Genomic DNA, 23,369 nt, shown 5'->3' with positions numbered 1-23,369 from the left:
CAAATCTTATTTTTTTTCAGCTGGAAAGGTGTTCTTCACTGGCTATGTCAGGTGTAGTTTCCGCCCGGCGAGACATGATGCATTGTATTTAGTTGGATTGATTCATTGCCTATCAGGGTTTAAATTCAACATACGACGCGGATAGGCCATGGCCCCTGTATACTTCTCCGGCAGGAGGGAGGCAATAACAGACACCAGCTGGACTCCCCAGTTAGAACACCACCACTGCGAGCTACACTGCCCCAGAATCACAGCGTAGTGGGCCAGGATAACCATGGCCATGGGGTTTCGCTGTCGGAGTAAATCCAGATAATCATTCTGAATGACGTTCGGCCATGCAAGCGGCCGGAGATTCAGCTTGAGGTGAAAGTCAAGAGCGCCCTTGAACAGGTTGACGGTGTTGGTGTTGCTTGCTTTCACGGCCAGGTCGTCATCGGACGAGTCTATCCAGCGCTCTAGATCGCCCACTGCACGCACGAGATCGAGGTCGGATTGGAGTTCATTCGGGTCGTTGGTGAAGACGTCCTTTTCGTCCATCCAGGCCTCGAGTCCACGGAGTTGCATCCAGGGGTTCGTGGTGTCACGGATCAGACTGTTGCCCTTGATGAGGATCAATATGTGAATCATCTCATCGAGGACTGCCTCGTCGCTTTTATCCTCACAATCGAGCTGCCCTAATGCGAATCCGTAGATGGAGAGCAGGAAAGGGAAGCCTCGGACGACCTGGCAGTTGGAGTCGTTGATGTTTCCGGCTTCGATGCGGAAGCGCGCCGTTGCGACCGAGCAACCTTCTAAGATGAAGGCGCGGTGTGCTTCAGTGAAAGATGGCGACTTTGTTAGGGCTAGGTGCAGACAAGACAGCATCAGGATCATGTGTAGGAAGAAGTCGTGCTGGACGGCGTCTTTGATGGCATGGTTGCGCCAGGCATCGCAGAACCCGCGGCTGACGTTGAACGAGTCCGCTACGTGCAGGATCCAGTGGTGCAGCAGGCCGAATTCCCAGACTGTAATTGAAGACCTGGACTCTGCACCTTGTATAGGGCCTGGCGATACTGATGGCTGGGACTGTGCTGAGCTGGCAGGCTTGGCCCTGGATCTCGACGGCTTCGGAACACAGGGCACGTTATATCTGGCGCAGGCGCCGCAAACAGGCTGGGCCTCATCGCACTTGATATGCTTCTCCTTGCATCTCTTGCAGCCAGCTCGGGATTTTGTATGGGGGCGTCGCGACGGCATTGGGCGGATGCTTCGAATACGGAGTACGGAGAGCGAAATACGGAAGACACATTAATTCGCTGACTAATCCTGTCTGCACAGCCAAGAACGGTAATAATGTACGAATTTAGCAGTAAATACAACGTGCCAACGTGGTAAGGTCACGGTGGTTTCAAGCCTTCAAGACCATCAGTAGTAACCCCATACTCCTGCAATAAAGCCACAAGATCCTCAGCGCCCTCCTGCTCGGTACGCGAAAGAGCTGTTTTCGATGCCCATGGGCAAACTTTATGAAACCCCCCGTCAAGCAGTGCCTTCATACAGCACCAGATATCACACCTGCAGAAAGCCTCTACCGCGTGGACATTTGGGTCCACCCCATGAGAGAGAAGAAGGGCTACGGTACGCGGAAACCCTAGCTCTACTGCCCGCGAAAGGGGAGTGTCTCGGTGCGTACCCATCTCATCAACGTGTGCACCCCGGTCCAGGAGAAGCTTGATCGCTCCGTTTTGGCCTCTCGTTGCAGCACAGGTTAGGGTAGACTCGGTGAGGGTGCTGAAGGTCATTCGCGTGATGGGAGCTCCCGCGTCTAGCAGCAGTTCCATGCAATCGACCTGACCTTCACTGGCAGCGCGCTTTAAAGCGTCAATCTTGACCTGCCGGGACAGTCGATGATCTACGGCGTCAAGGTCGGCCGAGGCCAGGAGTATTTGTAGGATGCTCGAATGACCACCCTCGGCAGCAAGGGATAGGGCCTGAAAAAAGTAGCATGACGACCGAGAAAGGCGCAATTGCGGCGAAAGAAGCAACTGCACAATTTCCATGTGGCCTGCAAATGCCGCTGCACTGAGTGGGCTGAACGGAGCTCGCTCTTCTTTAATTGGAGACATACTATTAAGTCTACCGGGGAAGTCGTCGAGGAATAACTCATCCCCAATCTCCTGTTCTGTCAACTCCAGAGATGCACAATCGCTATCTGCGCCCTTTTCAAGTAGAAGACGGACCAAGAGCAAATGCCCGCCCCGAGCGGCGTTCACCAACGGCGTTCCAAAGAGGTCACTCTCTCCGTTGACATCAGCACCCTGGTCCAACAGTCTCTGCACAAGTGAGGTGGAACCGACACGCGCTGCGGCGGCCAGAAGGTGTTCCGGTGCCTGATCAGTTTGGCGGAGTCCTTCTCGGCTTTGGTAGTCTGTGTAAGGGTTCAAACGGACAGCGGCTCGCAATGGCCGACCGCCATGCAAGATTGCTGACCGAGAGAGAGTATGACAGATCTCCTGGCGCTGATCTATGGCTGATTCCTGTTCGGCAATCCACTCCACGCATCGCCGAATCGTGCGAAAGGCGTAGTAGGTTCTGCTAGTAGGAGCCATTGCCTTTGCGCAAACGAAGTACGCTCCCAATTTGGGTTCGCCGATTGCAGGAGGAAACCAGTCAGTGACCGAGCACCACACCAACCGGGCCTCCCGTGCGAACGTTTCTGACATATCAGTATGGTCCTCGTTTGTTCAAGCTGATGGTACTCACTGTTGACGAGCTGTACGGGGGCTAGGGGGCCCCCCGGCACAAGCACCTCGGCGAGGATGGCGCGGAAGATCTCGAGGGGCAGGTCGAGAAGGTGCATGTTGCTGTGTTGCTCTAAGCGCCGAGATGGCGGGCAGACAGGAAGTTTATACCAGCAAACAAATACACAGCCACGCGGTTACATTAATAAGCGTTGATCTGGAGGATATCTATTTATATGTGTTCTTCCAATATAACCAACTGAACTGAAAACCTGCCTGTCAGCCGCGAACAACAGCTACTACATCATCTGCATGCACTCCAACCACGGCCACTCACGTCTCTCGTGTGCAGGGCCAGTCATTCAGGACATGGCGAGGAGTCTACATGTTCACCATCGACAACAAGGACAGAGACGGGATGTTCAGTAACACCATCGACAACCACGATCACCAAGGCTCCCGTCTGCACTCCTCGACCACACAGCTCCATGGCCGAACCGACGACTCTGACCACGACCGAGCAGGTCCCTCCTTCGACGACAGCCAGCTCGCCTTCAGATACAGCATCCGAATTCTCGACGACTCAGTCTACTGGTCCAACTGCAACAGTAAACCACGACATCCTCCCGGCATTTCCGACCATCATCCCAAAGCAGCCAGGGAAGAACTTGTGCTTCCGAACCATCAACGAAGATCGCCGGTACGGAAACTTCTCTGAAGCTGCGGCTGGAACACTCGTCGGAAAACTATGTGCAGACGGTGATGCATTCCACCCGGATGACTCTGAACATGTGCAGAGTGCTCCGGGCACAGACGGCGACTTGAAGGTTTGGATACGTTGGGCGGAAGACCAAAGGGGATGTTCACCGAAACGAGCGTTCCCTATGGGTGAACCGTGTGCTGGCACTTGGCTTGGATTTGAAGTAGACTGTGATATAAGTACAACCGATCCAGACGGGTCGTATGGCGGAGGGTTTGTATCGAGTAGTAAATTTGGGTGCTTGGAGTTTGGGATGGTGAAGGATTCAAAACAGTGGCTTTATAGTCTTATACTAATTTTGATATATCTGCTGCTTACAAGATGGCCCGTTTATATACTGGTGATGATCCTTATGCGCTGTTACTTTTCGGCATCATTGACAAAGTGGAGTATACAGAGCGACTGCCGCCCTCAAGTCCCGCCCATTACACTCGGTTGATAAACCGCCAGTTCCTGCCCCGGATCCAGTGTCTCAATAGGCAGCCATTAAGGCAATTCGCCGCGGCGGCATATTCGGCCTGTCCATCCACGGTTAGGCCGGGTCCCAATCAATGACGACATCTCGCGCAGCTTCCGGCTCTTCTAGACAAGAATAAAAGACCAGCACCCCTACGAATGGTATGTAGAATTTCAAAAAATAGAGAGAAATGGAAACCCCCGTCGATCGATATAGTGGCCTTTCTGCTATTGAAACTGCCACTCCTACACACGAAGACACCGAGTATGCTGCCATCAACCCTTCGCGGGCGGGGGCGACCCGCGTACGCAGTAATGTCGAGCTATCGCGGATCGAGACTCTACGAGTAACACAGCAGAGGACCATTGGATCGGGACGGCCTCCTGAGCCTCCTGAGAAATGGCTCCCATTCGGTGGGGGAAAACCTCATCCTCCGCTGTTGCCGGACCCTGATATGTATGTTGTCGAGTTCGACGGCGAGCACGATCCAATGCATCCGCATAACTGGCCAACTCGGACAAAGTACGTCGCTTTCCCTGAGTTTAAGTGACAAGGTAGCTAGCTAACGGAAATTGTTGGGAATAGGATATTGCTGTCTGTGATCCTCGCCTACGTTACCTTTGTCTCCTCCTTTGCCAGCGCGATCTACTCCGCCACCGTGGGCACAACCAGCGAGAAGTTCGGCGTCAGCACTGAAGTTACAACCCTCGGAGTCACTCTGTATGTTTTGGGATTCGCAGCCGGGCCGACCTTCTGGGCCCCGGCATCCGAGCTCTCCGGGCGCCGCTGGCCCATTACAGCCGGCGTCTTCGGATATAGCATCTTTACCATCGGCACTGCGACAGCCAAGGATCTTCAGACGATCATGCTAACGCGCTTCTTTGCTGGTCTGTTCGCGGCTGCCCCGCTGGCGATTGTTCCCGCTGCGTTTGCAGATATCTACAATAACAGGACTCGCGGGGTGGCGATCGCGATGTTTGCCATGGCGGTGTTTGTTGGGCCGTTTGCGTCTCCGTTTGTCGGTGGCTTTATCACAATGAGCTACCTGGGCTGGCGCTGGACGATGTATATTTCTGCTATTATGGGGTTCCTAGGCTCGGTCCTCCTTATACTGTTTTTCAAGGAGACGTATGCTCCGATCGTTCTGCTTGAAAAGGCAGCGATCCTTCGCCGACAGACTCATAACTGGGGAATCCACGCGAAACAAGCAGAAGTCGAGATCGATTTTAACGAGATTATCACCGTCAACTTCAGCAGGCCGTTTCGCATGTTGTTTACCGAGCCGATTGTCTTTCTTGTGACGTTGTATATGAGTTTCATCTATGGGCTGATGTATGCGCTGCTATCGGCGTACCCGATTGTCTTCCAACAGATTCATGGGATGAACCTGGGAGTCGGTAGTTTGCCCTTCATCGGCCTTATTATCGGCGAGATACTGGCTGGTGTCTATACCTTGCTTACGCAGCCATCGTATACGAAGAAGTTGGTTGCGAATAACAACATGCCTATTCCGGAGTGGCGGCTGCCCCATGCTATCGTGGGTGGTATTGCATTTACAATTGGGCTATTTTGGTATGCCTTACCTACCTTGTCTGACAGTCTCTATATCATTTACTGACAACCGCAGGTTTGGCTGGACAGGATTCACTGGGAGTGTACACTGGATGGCACCAACAGCATCGGGCGTCTTCACCGGCTTCGGGATCTACTGCATCTTCCTGCAGTGCTTCAACTACCTCATCGACTCCTACCTGCAATTGTAAGTCATTATCATCTAAGCCAGATGCAGAGCTAACAGTAATAGCGCGGCGTCCGTGTTTGCAGCGAATACAATCCTCCGATCTGCAGTTGGTGCAGGCTTCCCCCTCTTCTCGCGCCAGATGTTCCAGAATCTAGGCGTGCAATGGGCTGGAACACTTCTAGGGTGTTTGGCTGCAGTCATGATTCCAATTCCCCTGGGCTTTATTATGTTTGGGCCTGCGCTGCGCCGGAAGAGTAAATTCGCACCGGATCCATCGGTGTATACTGAGAAGGGGGATTAAACTGATCATATACTGCCTATATTCACCCATATATGAGAGATGAGGCCATGAATTAGCCAATCATAGTACAGTTGATCGCCATTCTGCATCGTTATTTGCCTCGGATGTCAGTGCCCCTTTGCCGGGTGCCGACCGAGAATGGGGGTCCACGATGTTGCCCGTATTTACGCTCAGATGGACACCTTGTGGAAATGTCGATGTGTTGTAATTATTCAACCACATTCAGAGCAGTTCAATATCGATGATGTTCGAATGAAGGGTGCAGTGCTGTAATTGTGGGGATATATATATTGCCCTCTCACGCAGCTCAAAAGTGGGCATCCTAAAAGAGTCTTATTCTGCATGAAGGGATTACTAATTGTCAGTAAATAGAAGATGTTAAATAATTGGACTTTCCCTAGCAAGACAAAGCGATAATTATAACTCCGCATTGAATACCATCCATATCACCAAAATGGCACATGATAAACAGATCGAGGCCCCCAATCCAGAACCTCAGATCCAGCGCAACCCTCACGCCGACTTTGCTATTGTTGAAAAAACGCGACCAATCTTCAACAACGATACAGGCGTGGAGTTCACCAAGACCCCAAATCCAAGTTGGCGGGCGGGCGATGGCGCATCGGACGAGGACTGGAAGAGCCACAGGTCCATCACAATCGACCCCTACGAGGAAGGGCGTGGCCCATGGCTGAACTATAAGCTCTTGATCTCAGCGACTGTGCCACGCCCGATCGCGTTGGCGAGCACGGTGTCGGCGGATGGAAAGACAGCGAATCTGGCTCCGTTCTCGTTCTGGCAGTGTGCTTCTACTGATGTGAGTTGCCTTCTTTTCGTATCTTCTCGATAAAAGGCTGATACTGGGAAGCCACCCATGTATTCTCTCTCGTTTACAACTAGGTCGGTCAACGACACGCTCACGAACCTTCTGGCGACGAAGGAGATTTGTATCTCCACGACGCCCCAGTGGGTTGTGGAGGCTGCCAACTTTGCATCAGTCAACTCACCCAGACATGTCGCTGAGTGGCCTCTTTCAGGCCTTACCCCCAGGCCGAGTGATCTCGTCAAGCCCGCCCATGTAGCCGAATCGCCGTATTCGGTCGAGTGTAAGCTTCACTCCGTGCAGGATTTTTTCAGCAAGAAAGACCCGTCTGTACGGACATCGACCATGGTCATTGTTGAGGTCATCCGGTTCCATATCTGGGAGGACGCTGTGGGCGCGGACCGGGCGACAGCGGATATTCAGAAATTGAGGCCCGTCTTTAGGGCTGGGGGCATCATGTACGGGGCCTGTCCGAATGCATTCGAGTTGCCCCGGCCGGTGGCCTTCCGAGAGCTGCGAGAGGATGGGCATATTAAGAATTTGATATAGACATATATTGATGCGTAATAGTTATACCTATACCCTGGATACATGCTCAGCCTGGCACATTCTCTATTTGAATCAAGGCGCGCAAGTCCGAGAGGTGGTTGATGAACAAAGCTCACAGTCTTCTCCCTCACTGGCCCTCGGGTTTGTCTAATGTTGGTTCCTGATAGCCTGCTATCTAGTAGGTCAATCTATTCAGAGCTCTTGTTATAAATCTGAGGCCCAGAAAATTCGGGGGTCTGCCTTTCCGTAACAACTCCTAGGATAAATCTAGTAACGGCTTTTAGACCATCACTGGTTGGCTAGCTAGTTCTGAAATAGCTCGCGTATGGCCTTGCTCGACTTCTCAGCAAGATCAATGGCACTCTTCCCCTCAGCATCTGCGATTGATGGGTCAGCACCTGCTTTTAATAGCAGGCGAACAGCCACAGAGGAGTAATCAAGTACTGCCCAGTGCAGAACAGTGCGTTTCAAGTGCCCTGCTGTATGATTTAGGTTGATGCCATCAGCCGCGAGCAAAAGTTCTAGAATGGCAATTCGATCACTGGCTAACGGCCCATACAGCCGCATCCTAGCGGCGACAAAAAGCGGCGTTAATCCAGATGAGCTGACAGCGTTGACATCAGCACCTTTGTGTAGTAACATGCCAACAGCAAGGGTACTTGATCGTTCAACAGCGAGATGAAGGGGCGAATATTGGCGATGGGGACTGGGAATGTTTACATCTGCGCCGCCGTCGATATCAGACTTCAGAATGCAGGCGAGTGCATCAACACGGAATTTCTCCAGGCCTCCGGGTGGACCAGTCCTGAATATAAGATGGATTGGAAAGTTTCCTTTATTGTCCGCAACATTGGGGTTTGCGCCTGCAAGGACAAGATCTCGAACCATGTTAGTATGGCGCTTGAAATCTGGAGTCTTAACAGCAAAGTGCAGGGCGGTTTGGCCAGATTTTCGGTGCTGGACATTCACATCTACGTTTTTCTCAATCAATGCTTGCAGGCATTTGTAGTGACCACTGGTGCCGCCTCTAACAGCGAAAAAAAGGGGTTTCGGTCGAGGGTTTTGGCTTGTTCCTGGATTGCAGCCTTGCTCGAGCAGGTGTCGGACAGCAGCGGCCTTTCCCCCCTGGCAGTACCATTCCAAGTATTGGGATTCTGTATCTCGCCAGCCGGAGCCGTATACAATCAGCCTCTTGCTTCCCGTACCCACATTGGCCTGACTGCTGGCAGACTCCCATGTTGTCTCCATGACTACTTCAGGGCTGAAGGCACTATATGGCCGGTCTTTTTGCCCCGTCTCTGCCTGTTCCTTGACCGTTTTTCGAGTCTCGTCTTCCAACGCCGCCTTCTCCGACATTTCTGCTGGCCCTACCCCAGTCAAGCCCCTCCGGCCATGCTCGTGCAGGTCTGGTTGCTCGCTCCGCTGTGGCGTGGATGGTGCATCGTAGGATATGTTGGATGTTCGCTGGGGATCCTGTCGCCCGTCCGATAATGAATCTGCGTCCTCCGAGTTGCTATCCGGGTCGTCGCCTTCTGGCTCCATGGAGGACTCGCTAGCCGATGTAGGCCATTCGTCAAGAGCTGTCTGTATTTGAATGTCCTCCCCTTCTGAATGCGGGTCCATACTTTCTTCGAAAAGGGTCTGGACCGGCGTTTGGGCACTTGTAGAGTCCTCTGTGATTCGATTTTCAGTTTCTGGGTGGTCCAAATGTTCTTGCTGTCGGGGCGCCTGAAATTGGTAAGATAACTGGCAGTCCCTGCAGAAAAACGCTGATGCTGATGAGACATGCCGGATCTTCTCGACCAGCTGATCAGCTGTTAAACGTTCCGTTGGCTCCCGCTTCAACAACGCCTTGATCCAATTCAGAGGCTCGATATCGGGCGCCGTAGCTACACTATCGCCTGCCAGCTTATCCATCCATTCATATGCCGAATCTAAGTTGTGGCAGACCGAGGGGAGAGTTCTAGATTTCGTTGCTGCGAGATAGATGTGCTCCCCGAGTGCCTCCGGCGAGCTTCCAAGTATAACGCTGGAAATCTCGAGGAAAACCATGCCGAGCGACCACATATCATTTGACGGTGTGACGAAAATGCCTTCAGTACTTTCGGGAGACATGTAGAACATGTTGCTAGGTACGTCAGAAGGGCGATGACTGCCTGGCCTCGTAGGGACTGTTGCAAGATCTGAGATGAAGATTCTTCCACGCAGTACCAGGATGTTCCCTGGTTTGAGGTTACGATGGATAAGCCGCAACTTGTGCAAGTATTGCACAGCTCCAGCCAGGCACCCAAAGAACGACCACATGGAGGTAGCTATATCATCGGTACTCCGGCTGACGCCTGATAAATACGCCAGGAGGGTCATATCCGCCACTGGGGACATTATAAATGCAATGTAGTTGGGTTCGGTGTAAGATCCAAGATAGCTAACGAGGTGTCGGTGCGAAAGTGATTTAATTGACTCCACTTCCTGAATGATATATGTCTCGTAACGGCGATCCCTGTTGTAGGAGTCTCTCAGGAACCTTTTCCGGGCGTACGAGCGGAGGCTGAGCAAGCTCATCACACTATCAACGGTTCTGCAATTCGTTAGCACGACGTATGGCAGCTTGCGATGAATGCCGACTAACTCACCCGTATTCGCCTCGGCCCAATGTCTGTATAGGTTTGAAATAAATGTCCCCTCGCTCTCCTAAGTGCAAGTGTGGTCCTGCTTGTTCCAACCCCCGTGCATCTGTCAACACATACCCCTGATTCAAACAGAAATTCTTCCGTATGTTGTGGTCAGGGATTAATCGCACGAGTGTCTGATCACTGAAGGGGAGGTCGAAGTCAGTTAATCCATCCGCGATGAAATGGTCGAGCAATTCGGAGTGCCCGATATTTCTCAACACAGTGTAGAGCCGCGGTCGCTCAGCCCAGCGCCGTATTTGCCGGTTAGAACGGTCTTTATCTTCCACCCCAAGAAAGCCCGCAATCTGCGGAAAATTCTCGTCGGGAATACGCAGACCATCATGCTGCTGCCAGTTGTCGGGTGGCTTGCAGAGCCGCTCTAGAAGCTCGTCCACGGTCTTTCGTTGGTGCTTCAAACGGTTTTGCCATAGACGGGAACTCATCTTCTCATATATTCCGCCGGGTCTATCCTCTTCTACTTCCTCGTCCGAATCTGCATCAAGGTCCTTGAGAACGGCTTCGATCTCATCCATGTCAGAACCGCGATCCGAATTTGAATCGCCAGGAATATTATCAAGCGGCTGCGTGGGGATGTCGTCTGACTGATCTGTGCTAACTTCCGAATTTGAATCGCTCTTATCGAGGTTTTCAAAGTCAAGAGATGTTTCTCCCCTTATATTCTCCAGTTTCCTACCAAGGGAGCCCGAGGACTTTGAGCCATCAGAGCTAGAGCCATCGGAGTTCCCAGGAAAGTAAGGGTTATGCTCAAAGTGGTCATGGACAAACCTTCTTTTCTCTCGAGGTGGTGGTTCTTTATACGGAGGGCCGTTAGAGAGTCCAGACGTAAAGAGCCATTCCTGTACTTTGGCGCATGAATGTTCAATGCGTTCATCAATTTCCTGTCCATTGTCATCTGCCCATGGCAATGCCCGCAGTGAAAACGAATGAACGCCTCGTGCGATATGGTCAAGAAGAGTGCGCATATCAGTCTCGCCTTTCTCTCCTGTCCAATTGCAAAATGGGCAGCAGCGGATCTCTGTAGGGGCCGAGTGCTGAGAGATATCAGCTAGTAAGGGGGCTTGATCCCGTGGCACGGAGTCATGATGAGCCATCCTGCTGTGGTTGATGAAGGTTTCTTCAGTGGCAAACGTGTTCTCATTGTCACAGATAGAGCACACCCAGTAGGTCGCGCTACTGTGTGTTTCTCGAAGGTGTTGAAGCCATTCTGCCTTTGTGTCAAAAAGAAGGTCAGGCTGACGACAGTGAGGTAGAATGCAGGTGTAAGGACATAGATCTTCTGCAATGTGTTTTCTATCTTAATTAGGGCCGTTATTACAGTGGTATGGCAGCTCGGGGTCTTACTTCCATCTTGAAGGTGTTGCCATATCGGCAGGAAGGGTCTGGCAGCAGCAAGGACAGCGAAACACTCGCGCGGTTTCCTTCAATCGCGGAGGGCGTGGATACTCAAGACTACCCACAGTAGTAGACAGCATTGTCGATGTACCCTTTGGTGGTGGTACATCCAATGTATCTTTGGCAAATGAATCGCTAATAGCGGAGGCCGTGGTCACCGTTTGCCTGGTCTGGGGAACACCGTCGCGCCCTTCCCTTGGCTTCCTATCGGCTTTGTCTCCCTCTCGCGGTGAATGCTGAGGAAAGTTAGATTCAATCGTCGGTGTTGCGGCCGTAGACTCCGACTTCAGGCGGTTAACATGTGCCGGGGCTAAGCCCAGCGAGTGAGTTTGGGCATATAAAAAGCGGTTACGTCTCTTCATATTACTGTGAACAAGTCGGTTCTGGATCTCGGTGAGTGGCCCTGAGACAGGGGCTCCAGGTGTTGGGTGTGAGCAAGACCACATGAGTAGCATAGATGTTAGATGGCTTTCCAACATCTCGTGCTCTTCAGGACGAAATCTCTGGTCTGCTTTGACGAACCGCGATCGCTTTCCTGCCCGCCGAATGACGAGCCCGAGCTGGCCAAGCTGGTCAAGCAGCTCCTCGACATCTCTCATTGCCTCGTCTAGGGCACCAGTTGGGGAATTCCGGCCACTCTGGCCCTCAGATGGAGTCGAGCCATCAGACGCTGAATGATCAGACCAAGGCGAGAACGCCCTTGGCGGCTCATCATCGTCAGCCAACTGCAGACTGTCCCCAGATTCGCTATCTCCACTAGGCCTTGGGACTGCTCCCACGGATGGACTTCCAGTTGGACTTCGCGCTGGGCGATATGTTAGTTGCTGCGATATTCACTCACTGCGCTTGAAACCGACCTAGTTCTTTGCATCGTTCGACATTCGACCCAAGTAAAATCAGGATGTTGGTGACGACTCTCTGAGCTTCTGGTCTACGACCAAGCCTCGCGTCGAGGGAAGCTTTTCCCGGTGCCAATGCACCTATCCCCGATATCCAGAGGTTGAAGTCTCCAAGGCGGGTCTCTGCCCACGCACCCTGCGCCAGCCTCTCAATAGAGAGACATGACTCAAGATTTTGCAGGCAGGTGTTTGTGGCGTCGGCTATTGAATTGCCTATCGTCATGGCCAAGCACCCACCCTGATATCAACTTGTGTTGCCGGTGAAGCGAGGTTGAAATGCAGCCTGGGCGTGGCCAATTCGCCAACATGCAGTGGTGTCACGTTTCCTTCCTTCAGCTCAGCCCCGCACTAAACATCCCACCATCGTGGGAATTGGTATCTTTTATCTATCATCATTCGTGGTGTGAAGCTGCTGTTTATTCGATATCAGGCTGACCACGATGCCCAACCTGACGTACATCCTCGCCCCGAGCTTCCACTTCAAGCCCGGCACAGGCCCAATCGCACTGGGCAACATCGTCACAGACCCATTACGCCCACACCGAGCACTAACGACCGTTGATGCCAACCTCCTGCAAGAGACATATCCACGCGTCGAGACATACAGCAGCCGGGATCGAAGCATGACCCATGAGGCCCATCACGATCTCGCCATGTCTGTCTGGGCCCAGTTTCTAAATACCATCTCCGCAAAGGCCGCCGGAGGCAGCGGCGCGAATCTACACAGTGAATATACAATGGATACACTGGAGACAGTCTACTTCGTCGGCGATCCGCCCCATGAAGAGATCGAGGCTCGGGTCCGTTCTCCACGGGTTAAGGCGGTCATGAAGCGTGGGATAAGGCTGAAGCGGAAGCCGATCTACATGGTAACGGGCATTATGGTTGCAAAAGGCTTTGCTGCAATTCAGGAGAGAGGAACACACAGGACAGGTGAGGCTGGTGTCGAAGCGGGCGTCCCTACTTCTGCGGGCGACGTTTCTATGGGGGCTACTGTTTCTAGGTCTTCTGGTGCAGAGAGTAGCGATAGGTGGACTTCCAACGAGGATATTGTATTTGCGTATCAACTACTCAAGATTGAAGTGAAAGGATTCAAGGGGGCGAGGATAGAGTACGATGAGCTGAGACACAAAGCCTCATACCTAAGCACTACAGAGGATGAAGAGCAGGATGGAGAAGATGAAGATAACATCGAGGTCGCCGCCACTCAACTGGAACCAGACGATCTGTCGCAGGCCAACGCTATATCAGCGGAAGGAGGTCTGAAAGTGACATGCCTATGGGCCAGGGATGAGGAATAATTTCGTCAGGAGCACAGAATGCTCAGTATGTAGTTGATTCTGCACATAACAGGTCTATTCGAGCTGGTTCAGACAGCGGACATGGCGCGTTGGATAAAATACCACCGTTCATCATGAGACATGTTCTCGAGTTCCCACAAAGTCACATAAAGATAGTGCTCGTTCATAGATGAGGTAGCAAGGGCCCTGAACAAGGCTTGCATCCCACTGCGAGACTGCAGTTTCTCGCGTACTCTGTCAACCGCCTGTATGTCTCCAGATCTACCGTAAATATAGCCCAGCAAAACTCCAGCCATACCTGCGGCAACAGCCGTGGCGACAGATGTGCCTGATCTATATACCTCGTCATCAACGTCGCTCAGACCCGCGGCGGGGACATCCAAGCCCAATGTACCCAGAACCGCTCCCTCGTGAGGGTTCCGAGGTGGGTTGAAATCATGGAATGTGCCAAAGAAGTTGGTGCCGCGTATGGAAATCACCCCTTCGTGTCTGGCAGGAAACATCTCCCTGTCGTTTGCCCCAAGATTAGACGCTGCGGCGAAGAGGAGAATACGACCATCTCGATCATTCAAGGTCTGTCGGATAGCTTGACGGATATCATGCTGCTCGTCCGCATAGCCGAAGGACATGGAAATGATATCTGCTTTCCATACCGTGCTGGCATGGGTTAAGGCCTTTAGAATGTTAGGCTGGGCCATCTGGCAGTGGAATATTACAAAAAAGATGAGAAAACATACCTCTGCAACATTCTTGCTTGCCGCAAGCAGTTCATTCGGCCTTCTAGCTACCCGGGCCACGTAAATATGTGCTTCTGGCGCAATTCGCATGATAAGTGATACTAAGTGAGTTCCATGACCGTGGCAATCCTCAAAAGAATTACCCCCACCTGTCCAATCCTTCCATTCCTTGAGTCGGTCTCCGTTGTTATCCTCGAAGAAAAACGGTGCGTTGTCGTCACAACCAGTATCAAGAACCGCAATTCGCACGCGTCGCCGCTGCAATCGTGCTTCATACAGGCCGCTCGTCAAATTCTCCATCCTGGATAGCCATGAGTGGGCGTTCTTCTGGCTTTGCGTTAGCCTAGTTGTTGTACAGACGGCTGGACTTGCAGGCGCTCCGGACTTGAAAGGTTCAGTCTCTTTCACAGGGCGGGCCTTGAAGCCAATTTGCAGGGGCTCAATCGTTGTTATGTCCTCTAGCCACCTTGTTCCCTGGAGCAGCCTATGCAAGGGGGATACGACTTCCTCGTACAGTATTGTTCTGCGCTGTTCCAGGCTGTCATTCCAGGCTTGTTCATCGGGTGGCGACGCAAGTCTAAATAATTGCGGATCCAGACAATTGCACACTGCAGTCAGGTAATCATGGTACTCGCAGTCTCCCCACAACCTGCGGTTCTTGGAATGCTCGACGGCGAGCAGGAGGTCCGCGTTTTCCCTCGCTGCTGGCGACTGTTCGCAGTGGCGCTCTTCGAGAGCTCCTCTGAGTGGGCGGCCGATCCCGATTTCAACCAGCATGATACCAAGGCTTTTGACTCTTGTGAAGCGGTGGATCTCTCCCGGTGTGTTGCTGAACTCGCCAGGCCGTGCGCCTATACTCCCCTCGCCGAAGTGGACGGAGATATACGGCTTCCATGGATATATCCCGCTCGCAGATTCTGAAGTATCAGCCGAAGGTGTCTCCTTCATGAAGTGAACAGTGTCGCTTGTCCACTTTGTGCTCATCCAGTCCGAGTCGTAGTATTGCCAAACCGAGTACGCCAGGATATACGCCAGCGCGCCTTTCATCCTTGGTGTCAAACGATAACGAGACAGTATCTCGGCAAGTGAAATACCCGGGACGCGGTCCACTATGCATTGAAGGGGCGCAAATCCAGCTTCGTAGAGCTCGCCATTCGTAATGGTCAAGCAGAGACGCGAAGCTGCTTCTAGACTGATGAGTCTGCAGAGCTGTCCACGATCGACCCGCGTCGTCCTGAGTTTGCAATGGCTTCCATCGTCAGAGCAATGAGAATCTGAAAATTGGACGCGTCTCTGTACCCTCCTCCGGGCCCTGGTTCGTACGTCACTTAGCCTTTCGCAACCTTTGGGGCGTGGGTATCACTTAAAGTCAACATACCAAGGCACAAGCAGCTGGACGTCCTGCCAAAGACCAAAGCTGGATTCGACAACAGGCGCGGACGAGACGAGAAGGTTATACTCCGCTTCGTTGTCCTTGCTGTCCGGTTCCGTGGAGGGCGGTTGCAACAGGAGCCTAACTAGATGCTCCCCAGAGCTGGTCTGTCCAGGCGCGCCGTTACAGGTGCAGCAGATGTGCTCTCGCAGCGTCATATGCGCCACGGAATGAGCCCCCCGGGCGTCATCTGCAGGCAGAGTCTTCTTCCTCGGCGGAGCATGTAAGTCCTCATTGCCTATGGGACGCTTGTTCTTGCCATCAGCGCTCTCCAAGAACTGCGATAAATGCGTAATGGCGGGCTTCGCAGACTGTCTTGATTTGAATCTCGCAACGCCTTGTCGAATTTGTGCCTCCGCCTTTTTGTATTCATCCGAACCTATATATTCAGTCACTAGCATGTCGAGATATGCGTGATACCCGACCCTTGGATGTGGTAGCTAAGTATACCCATCAGCATATGCCCAGGTTGCTCCGTCCCACCCAGGATAGCAGGCCATACTTACATTGCAGATCGTCTCCAAGTCCTTCACGAGCCTAGGGACGCGTCGTCGTAGTTTGGACTTCCTCTCTATATCAGCGGACTCGATATTGTCTGCAATAATCACCAGTGTCGCACCGAGACAGCCTGCCCCATTCCGCCGAAGTTGTGCCCCAACCGACGCCGCAATATCCCCTACACGCTCCAGCGCGATTTGGGCAAACTCCAGGTCGTCCATGTCAAGCAGTATCTATACCCGCCCACACCAGTCGGGGCTGAACCATAACTCGGATAGTGCCACGGGGTAGCTGTTGTTGCCGCTCCACCAAATGCTGACCCTGCGGGGTAAGCCCCTTGGTCGTACTCCAGCCCCGCTACCTGAGTAGACTTTCAGAGAGATTATTACGATGCCTCTCAGTAATGAAGGTTGATTCGATTCGCCTCTCCGTTCTAGAAATTTTAACGGGGTCAGTCTCGTGGTCGGCCCAGTTGGCCACCCGTGTTCAGCTCGCCAGCCGCGCCTGGCGTTCAGCCAGTCATGAATCCCTGCAAGGCTGGATCCTTGTAAGATGGAATAAATTAATTCCGGTCTTATAACAATTGGACAGAACTGATGAAGACTGTTAACCTGCTTTTGCGGTGCAGACGCATAGGTCATTTCCTGTGGAAGCTGTCCGGCTTTGCGCCCCTCAATGAGCACCGGGGCTGGATTATGACATTACATTAATATAAACACTTGTGTCTCATGTTCAACATTGAAGACTAAAGTACTGTTATGAACTCCGCTGCTACAATGAACTCTTCCTCGCGCACCACCCCTAGGAGTTGGGCCTGGGGCTATACTGTACCAGCCCTGTAGTATAACCTATACCAGTAGATAACTTACTGGAAGTGTGTGACCACCAATTATCTTAAACTATGGCTTAATCTGAAGTATAGACAACGCTTGCGGCAGACACTAATTTATGGAGTGAGATCTAATATTTACAATAGTAACCAATTCATGGTATACCAATGGCCGTCAACTTGCTACCGGGCTAAGCATTTGCATAAGCGAATTCTTGTTGGGCCGAGTAGAAACGACCTTCCTGATGCAGTTTAATGATGCAACCTCTTCTCCAGATAAACAGGTTTGTGGCGATCTGGTCGCGCTACCAACACCCACACTCCACATCGCTGTTCCTTAGCTCATGGCGCAGCATCGTGTGGTTGGCGAAGCAGCCCTGATCAGCATCAAGCGTTCGCACTAAGGCTGAATGTCTCACTCTCTCCAGGAATGTCTTACCAGTCGAAGCTAACAGGGTATAAGTAAGACGGTGTAGCCCCCTGGTATCTTTTCTTTTGCATCTAAACAATATAATAATCCAATATGAAGTCCTTCGCTGCCCTTTGCTGCCTCCTCGCAGTCGCCACTGCGCAGGAGATCCAATCCAAACCCTTCAACCTGGTTCTTTCATCCGCCGACAAGGATCTCAATGGCCAGAAACTCTCGGCCTGCCACTCCGGTGCTGCCATTGAATCACTCTGTCTGACCGGAGAGTCCGGCTCCCAATTCTTCCTGAACACCACCAAGGGTGCCCAGTCCCCAATCGAGGGACTGGAGCCTTCTGGCACTCTGATCTGGAAGCTGCCCGTCGGGAATCGTGCGTAAATCAATACCACAGTTTCCAACATATTCTAACAGTGACAGTTCCAGAGCCTGTGCCTGAACCCATGAGCTTCTACGTCGATCCGTCCACTAATGTCGCCATGCCTATGTTTCAGCCCGGCTATGACCAGCAACAGATCATGTTCGACGAGAAGAGCCAGATGGGTATCTACAGCTATCTTGATGATACCGTCAGCCCGCCTGCGAGTCAGAATGCCACCGTTCTGAAGAACTGGTATGTCTGCCAGACGTACTACACTGGTTATACCTATGAGACCCTCGCTTGGGCTCTGGGTAACGAGTCGGCCAAACCCCAGAACCCAAGCTGTGTCAAGGTCCAGGTTCAACGCAAGAATCTCTAGACCTGGGGGTTAGAGAGTATCAGTCGAGCATAGTTCGGAAATGGCTTGAGGGAAAGCATGTACATATGATATCTGTAAGCGACACAAGTAACTACTGGACATATATTGTTTATTCAAACAGAGGTAATCGATGGTCATTAAATATATTTGCAACATATGACAGTTAAATCGACTAGTTTTAAGGGTAAACTCTGCTTGACATTGACGTAGACCTTTACAGCGACTATTATTAAGTCATGACTGGCAAGCAACAGGGTCGTCTTGAATAGAAGCACCCACCACTCCGTTAAAACAGAAAGACTCCCGCCGATGGGCTTCAAGCTCTGCCTCCAACTTCCTGATACGCGTTTCAAGAGCTTCCACATAATCCTGTTTTCGTTTCCGAAAGGATTTTTGTCTAAGAACCTGTTAGACGCACTATGCGGAAGGCATCGGCTTCAGACATACGCAATGCGGTTCTGGATTCGCTTCTTTTCCTTCCTCATACTGGCGTCGTTTTCAGTAGTCTTGTAGTTTCGCGCCCTTCTGGGGAGATTATTTGGCATGCTGCTCAATCCATCTGATACGTGCTCCGGGCTGGGAGAGGGGGATGTGTCGGGAGATTGAAGGGCTAGGTCGGGGTAGGGGATATAGTCCTGGTTGAGATATCTGGATACAACAAGGCTTCAGTTAGCACTGCAATTGACCTCTTGAGGCGATGTAACCCACGCAATACTACTATTGTGCCCGTTCGGTTGACCGAGATCAAATCCAGAGTCTCGTGAGAGAGAAGGATATAGTGACTGCATTGGCTCAACCGGGCCTGGAGAAGTTCGCAGCGACCAATTATCGGAAACTTCCTATCGACAGTGTCAACGGATAATGTCGATTATAGATATGATTCGCAAGAGCGGCTTACTGGTGAGTGGGAAAACGTCGCCCAGGGCATGTATGCCTGCCGGGGCGAGGTCGCGAAAAGCTGCACGTCGTCCATGATGCTCTGTATGATAACTATATGAAGATGAAGGAGCGAAAAAGCAACATTCTACGCGCTGAGTGTTCATGACTGTCGTCTTTTTAAATCTATCGATTGCATCAATTCGGGATATGCAAAGGGTCTGCTGCTACCATGGTTGTAAGCAACGTGCAAACAGACCGAGCCTCTCGGACAACTTCCGTATGAGCCTCGAAGCCCAATCATCCTATGAAATCCATCGGAGCTATCGGGTATAGGACGGTGTTTGCACAGACAGAGACCTTGAGCAAACGCCGCAAACCTCGTAGTGTATACGCTCGCAAGCGTATCCGCGAAACCCGGCACCATGAGTCGCTGATAACGTTAACGTTTCCGATTGCGGAACCGGAAACGAACCGAGAGTGCCTTTTATGGAAAATGCCCAACCTTAATCTGCCGTCAACCGACTGTCGAGCGTCATGTGGTGGTGTGCGTGGGAACCATGGCTGCGGATGCCTAACCGGCTGAACTATAGTGGCGGGCCAGACGCCGGTGCTTGTTAATATCAACGAAACGATACAGGCTGCATCCCTTGCTGCGCATTATTAGACTTATTGCAATCTGGCTAATAACAACCCACTACCTATACAGAATGGAACCGGTAGCAAGGAGAAGGGACATCACACTGTTGATCGCACTTCTCCCGCCGGCAATATTCCTCAGAAGGCGAATCGCTGTTAATCCAAATAGCAACGTCCGCTGTCGTTCGTGGTAAGCTCCGGATTTGCACTATGAGAAAGGTTCAGGTCAGCGGCATCACAGTGCTTTTGCGAGGGCTTGCTATAGCGCGCGCCTGGATGCACTTATCCGTTGGCTTTACTTCGTAGACAGACATAGTCGCGTAAACTAATCCTCGCATATGACGATTTTCCAGGCAGACCGACTTTTCTTGAGCGATGACACGGTATGTAGGCCACCAAAGTGTTAGGAGTACATTCCATGCATCCAAGGTTCTATTGCTCCCTGGGCCGCCAGTAACGCCGTTGGTCAAGAGTTAACTATCTTCGAGGGGGTTGGCATCCAACATTGTGCCGCTGGTTAATATGCTGTCTCGAGGCACCTCTATCCTTGATTCGGCATTCAGTTGTTGCTTGGTTGTATCTCGCATATAGTTACTGTTTTAATGAAAGTCCGAGTATTGGGCTGTTTGCAGAGGCTACCGTCATGGATGTGGGTTCTGTGATTCGCATTCCAGATGGCTGGCTAGGTGTTGGAAGTTTAGGGACTCTGGGATCTAGCTCATAGCAGGAATTGGATGTTACGTTATTTTGGTGCCTAGATCTGAGTCCAAAAGAAACGAAGCGTACGAGTTCGGTCCTTGTGAACATATTGCTTTCACATCTCGCCCGGCCTTACGGGGAAATGTTTCGGGTGACGTGACGTCTTCTCGGGTCCCAGCCGGCTTAGAATAGCTAAACTAAACCCGAGACGTGGTCTGTTGGCTGACTTCCGTTGTCCGATGCGTTGATCCGGACGACTCGATGCATCTGCATCTGTCCCCATGTCGTAAGTCCGACAGCGCCTAGGTATAAACAGGCTACAATACCTTGAATGAGAAAGCACTTAGATATTGTGGACCTGGCTGATTGAACATTTCAATATTTCGAATCATTATTTCTTTTCTGTTAGGTGTCCCCGCGATGGGTAGTAACTCGAACCAATATGACTTTATTATTGTGGGAGGTAGGTATTACAACACGGCAGCACCACGTTGTCATCTGAATGACTTGCCTTAGCTGGTCCTGCTGGATGCACTCTGGTCTCTTCATTGTCAAAAGCAAAAAGTAAACCAAGAGTGTTGCTGCTGGAAGCCGGAGGCAAAAATGATGCGAAATCGCTGCGCGTCGACGGCCAACGTTGGAGCACACAATTCGTCGAGCAAATGAACTGGGGATATAAAACTGTGCCCCAGAGGCATTGCCATAACCGTGAACTGCCGTTTTCACGCGGCAAGGGTTTAGGCGGAAGTTCAGCAATCAACTTTGAATCTTGGGCTTATGGTGCTCGAGATGATTATGACAAGTGGGCTGAAGAAGTGGGAGACGATGCGTTTGGGTGGGAAAGGATTCAACAGCGTCTGAAGGCTCTTGAGTGCCTTGACAAAGGGAGCTGTGCAGTGAGGGACAAAGACGGTACAGTTTATGCTGAATCAAAACCTACAAACCATGGGTTCAATGGGCCCTTGAGGGTGGGATTTGCTCCAGAATGGGAGGCAGATCTCCCGTTGGTACTGGATATCTTTGAGCAAGCAGGGTTCGAAAGGAATTTGGACGTTAATGATGGAAATCCACTGGGGATGTCCCTCCTAGTCAACTCGTCCTCGCTTGGTCTCCGGTCAACTGCGGCTGATCTGCTCATCAATGCTCCTGATAACCTGCTGATCGTGACAAACCAGCCCGTCCAACGTGTCATCTTCGATGGAAACCGAGCAGCTGGTGTTGAGTCGAAGGAGTCTCAGTGTAAGCCGTCCCCTCTATACCTGGTATGCCTTGATTAAGTTGTCACAGACTTTGCGGAAAAAGAGGTCATCCTCTGTGCCGGGACCGTTGAGACGCCCAAGATATTGATGCTTTCGGGAATTGGCCCAGCAAGTGAACTACAAAGGTTCCAGATTCCGATAGTCAGTCCCATTTCAGCCGTTGGACAGAATCTCATCGATCACTTCATCGCGCCTCTGATTCTCAGGCGAAATCCCCAGACGAACGACCGCAACTCGTTCTTCCGTGATCAAAAGGCCATGGACGATGCGATGAAGCAGTGGGAGAAGGACGGCAGTGGGCCTTGGGCTCGCTACAGCTGTCAAAATGCTGCTGGCTGGTTTAAATCAGATCCGATCAGCTCATCAGAGGAATTCCAGCTGCTGCCAGAATCGGTGCAGGAGTTTCTCAACCGGCCAACAATCCCGCACTACGAACTCATCTCGCACTTCCCCATCCATTTCGTCTTTCCGGGGTTATTTGGCGATGACTACAGCTACCTTGCCTTTGCTATGGTTGTAATGAACCAGCAATCGTCTGGTGAATTACGGCTGCAATCGGCGGACCCGGAGGAGCCTCTGCTTATTGATCCGAATTTCCTGGATCATCCCTACGACCGTCGCTGTTGTATCGAAATATTTCGTCATATGTCGGCGGTTATCGATCATCCGTCGTTTGCAAAAGACACTACAGGTGTTATCCTGGGGCCTCAGTCTGGTTCCGATGAAGATATTCTGGAGTACTGGAGGCAAACTGGGTCTCCGGTTTTCCACGCCGTTGGGACCGTGAAAATGGGAAAGGCCGGTGAGCCTGATGCTGCTGTTGACAGTCGCTTTCGAGTCTTTGGCGTTGAGGGTTTGCGAGTTGCAGACTTGAGCATTGTCCCATTGGTACCGAACAACCATACGCAGACAACTGCCTATGTTACTGGTGCCACTTGCGCAGAAGTTTTGTTGAGAGATTACAATATGGACGAGTAGCATAGGTACTTATATGAAGCTTTGATCTGTGGGCACTATTCTTTACGATTTGTACCTTGTGGTGCCTGCGTCTATAAAATGCGGTGGCCAGCAAGCCTAGCCTACTGGGCGACAATCTTCCAATCAGCAATGCGCTAGGTCTTCACATTTGGATCAAGTTGGTTTCTCCTTTCTCCAGACCTCGCTTGGGCCTCTAGAAGTAGCCGCCTATTCTTGCCACGTTGAACGGGGTTTGCCTCCTTTTTAAGCTTCTCACACTCACCACAAGGGTTTGGTAGCGCCACGCCTGCGCCCAAGTCGGCGGTATTGCCATTTCCAGACTGGCGGCCTTAAATATGGGTGAAGGCCGGTCTAAGGCACCTCCAGTAAGTGGTGGAAATTCTTTGGCAGCGTTATCAGGGACTCGGCACTTGGCAGGGAGAGCGTCGGCCACCGTGGATAACCGCTGGCTCTGTGGAGTCCACCCCAGATAGCTCCAGGAAGCTTGATAGTATCTGGGATAGTCCCAGGGCGCGGCCTCCGTTCCCTATCTTTGGCGGGTATTTTAGGGCTTGGCTTGGGGTCAGTCACGGCCAGCGAATGCATCGACCGAAGTCAGCCTTTCAAGGGGAAAATACTAATT

At 51.8% G+C, this 23,369-nt stretch overlaps 11 protein-coding genes across 11 annotated transcripts; 6 read left to right on the top strand and 5 right to left on the bottom strand.

The window, feature by feature from the left end:
- Positions 1-102: 102 nt before the first annotated feature.
- ASPVEDRAFT_55746 (Zn(II)2Cys6 transcription factor) lies at positions 103-1,236 on the bottom strand (the record flags this gene model as incomplete). The annotated part of the gene is made up of 1 exon (XM_040815111.1): positions 103-1,236. The coding sequence occupies one exon, from the start codon at positions 1,234-1,236 to the stop codon at positions 103-105; it is 1,134 nt and encodes a 377-aa protein (XP_040671763.1).
- A 57-nt stretch (positions 1,237-1,293) lies between these two features.
- On the bottom strand, positions 1,294-2,693 carry ASPVEDRAFT_45425 (ankyrin repeat domain-containing protein). Its single transcript, XM_040813284.1, has one exon. The coding sequence runs from the start codon at positions 2,586-2,588 to the stop codon at positions 1,377-1,379; it is 1,212 nt and encodes a 403-aa protein (XP_040671762.1). The 5' UTR covers positions 2,589-2,693; the 3' UTR covers positions 1,294-1,376.
- Positions 2,694-2,875: 182 nt separating this feature from the next.
- Positions 2,876-4,023, top strand: ASPVEDRAFT_309828 (uncharacterized protein). Its single transcript, XM_040810410.1, has one exon. It carries the CDS (start codon positions 3,209-3,211, stop codon positions 3,917-3,919), a length of 711 nt encoding a protein of 236 aa, XP_040671761.1. The 5' UTR covers positions 2,876-3,208; the 3' UTR covers positions 3,920-4,023.
- A 104-nt stretch (positions 4,024-4,127) lies between these two features.
- On the top strand, positions 4,128-5,979 carry ASPVEDRAFT_87320 (MFS transporter; the record flags this gene model as incomplete). The annotated part of the gene is made up of 4 exons (XM_040818038.1): positions 4,128-4,459; positions 4,523-5,509; positions 5,565-5,696; positions 5,742-5,979. The coding sequence occupies 4 exons, from the start codon at positions 4,128-4,130 to the stop codon at positions 5,977-5,979; spliced, it is 1,689 nt and encodes a 562-aa protein (XP_040671760.1).
- Positions 5,980-6,442: 463 nt separating this feature from the next.
- On the top strand, positions 6,443-7,090 carry ASPVEDRAFT_97186 (flavin reductase family protein; the record flags this gene model as incomplete). Its single annotated transcript, XM_040818777.1, has 2 exons — positions 6,443-6,796; positions 6,848-7,090. Coding segments are annotated over 2 exons (597 nt in total), but the record flags the coding sequence as incomplete, so codon positions are not given.
- A 3,550-nt stretch (positions 7,091-10,640) lies between these two features.
- ASPVEDRAFT_140082 (uncharacterized protein) lies at positions 10,641-12,558 on the bottom strand (the record flags this gene model as incomplete). Its single annotated transcript, XM_040807625.1, has 3 exons — positions 10,641-11,334; positions 11,386-12,198; positions 12,278-12,558. Coding segments are annotated over 3 exons (1,788 nt in total), but the record flags the coding sequence as incomplete, so codon positions are not given.
- A 112-nt stretch (positions 12,559-12,670) lies between these two features.
- On the top strand, positions 12,671-14,010 carry ASPVEDRAFT_45422 (uncharacterized protein). The gene has a single exon (XM_040813283.1). The coding sequence runs from the start codon at positions 12,776-12,778 to the stop codon at positions 13,634-13,636; it is 861 nt and encodes a 286-aa protein (XP_040671757.1). The 5' UTR covers positions 12,671-12,775; the 3' UTR covers positions 13,637-14,010.
- On the bottom strand, positions 13,671-16,615 carry ASPVEDRAFT_309716 (S8/S53 family peptidase). Its single transcript, XM_040810409.1, has 3 exons — positions 16,312-16,615; positions 15,752-16,245; positions 13,671-15,685 (listed from the first exon to the last, which is right to left on the bottom strand). Exons 1-3 carry the CDS (start codon positions 16,522-16,524, stop codon positions 13,705-13,707), a joined length of 2,688 nt encoding a protein of 895 aa, XP_040671756.1. The 5' UTR covers positions 16,525-16,615; the 3' UTR covers positions 13,671-13,704.
- A 1,040-nt stretch (positions 16,616-17,655) lies between these two features.
- ASPVEDRAFT_87315 (uncharacterized protein) lies at positions 17,656-18,296 on the top strand (the record flags this gene model as incomplete). The annotated part of the gene is made up of 2 exons (XM_040818037.1): positions 17,656-17,929; positions 17,977-18,296. The coding sequence occupies 2 exons, from the start codon at positions 17,656-17,658 to the stop codon at positions 18,294-18,296; spliced, it is 594 nt and encodes a 197-aa protein (XP_040671755.1).
- Positions 18,297-18,530: 234 nt separating this feature from the next.
- ASPVEDRAFT_87314 (bZIP transcription factor) lies at positions 18,531-19,269 on the bottom strand (the record flags this gene model as incomplete). The annotated part of the gene is made up of 4 exons (XM_040818036.1): positions 18,531-18,693; positions 18,744-18,944; positions 19,005-19,135; positions 19,195-19,269. 4 exons carry the CDS (start codon positions 19,267-19,269, stop codon positions 18,531-18,533), a joined length of 570 nt encoding a protein of 189 aa, XP_040671754.1.
- Positions 19,270-20,930: 1,661 nt separating this feature from the next.
- Positions 20,931-22,879, top strand: ASPVEDRAFT_199540 (GMC family oxidoreductase; the record flags this gene model as incomplete). The annotated part of the gene is made up of 3 exons (XM_040809289.1): positions 20,931-20,973; positions 21,027-21,749; positions 21,789-22,879. The coding sequence occupies 3 exons, from the start codon at positions 20,931-20,933 to the stop codon at positions 22,745-22,747; spliced, it is 1,725 nt and encodes a 574-aa protein (XP_040671753.1). The 3' UTR covers positions 22,748-22,879.
- Between the last annotated feature and the right edge of the window lie 490 nt (positions 22,880-23,369).

Source organism: Aspergillus versicolor (genome assembly GCF_001890125.1).
Source record: "Aspergillus versicolor CBS 583.65 unplaced genomic scaffold ASPVEscaffold_10, whole genome shotgun sequence".
NCBI classification, from domain to species: Eukaryota; Fungi; Ascomycota; class Eurotiomycetes; order Eurotiales; family Aspergillaceae; genus Aspergillus; species Aspergillus versicolor.
The sequence above is the reverse complement of the archived record's forward strand: the minus strand, read 5'-3'. Positions and strand labels throughout refer to the sequence as shown.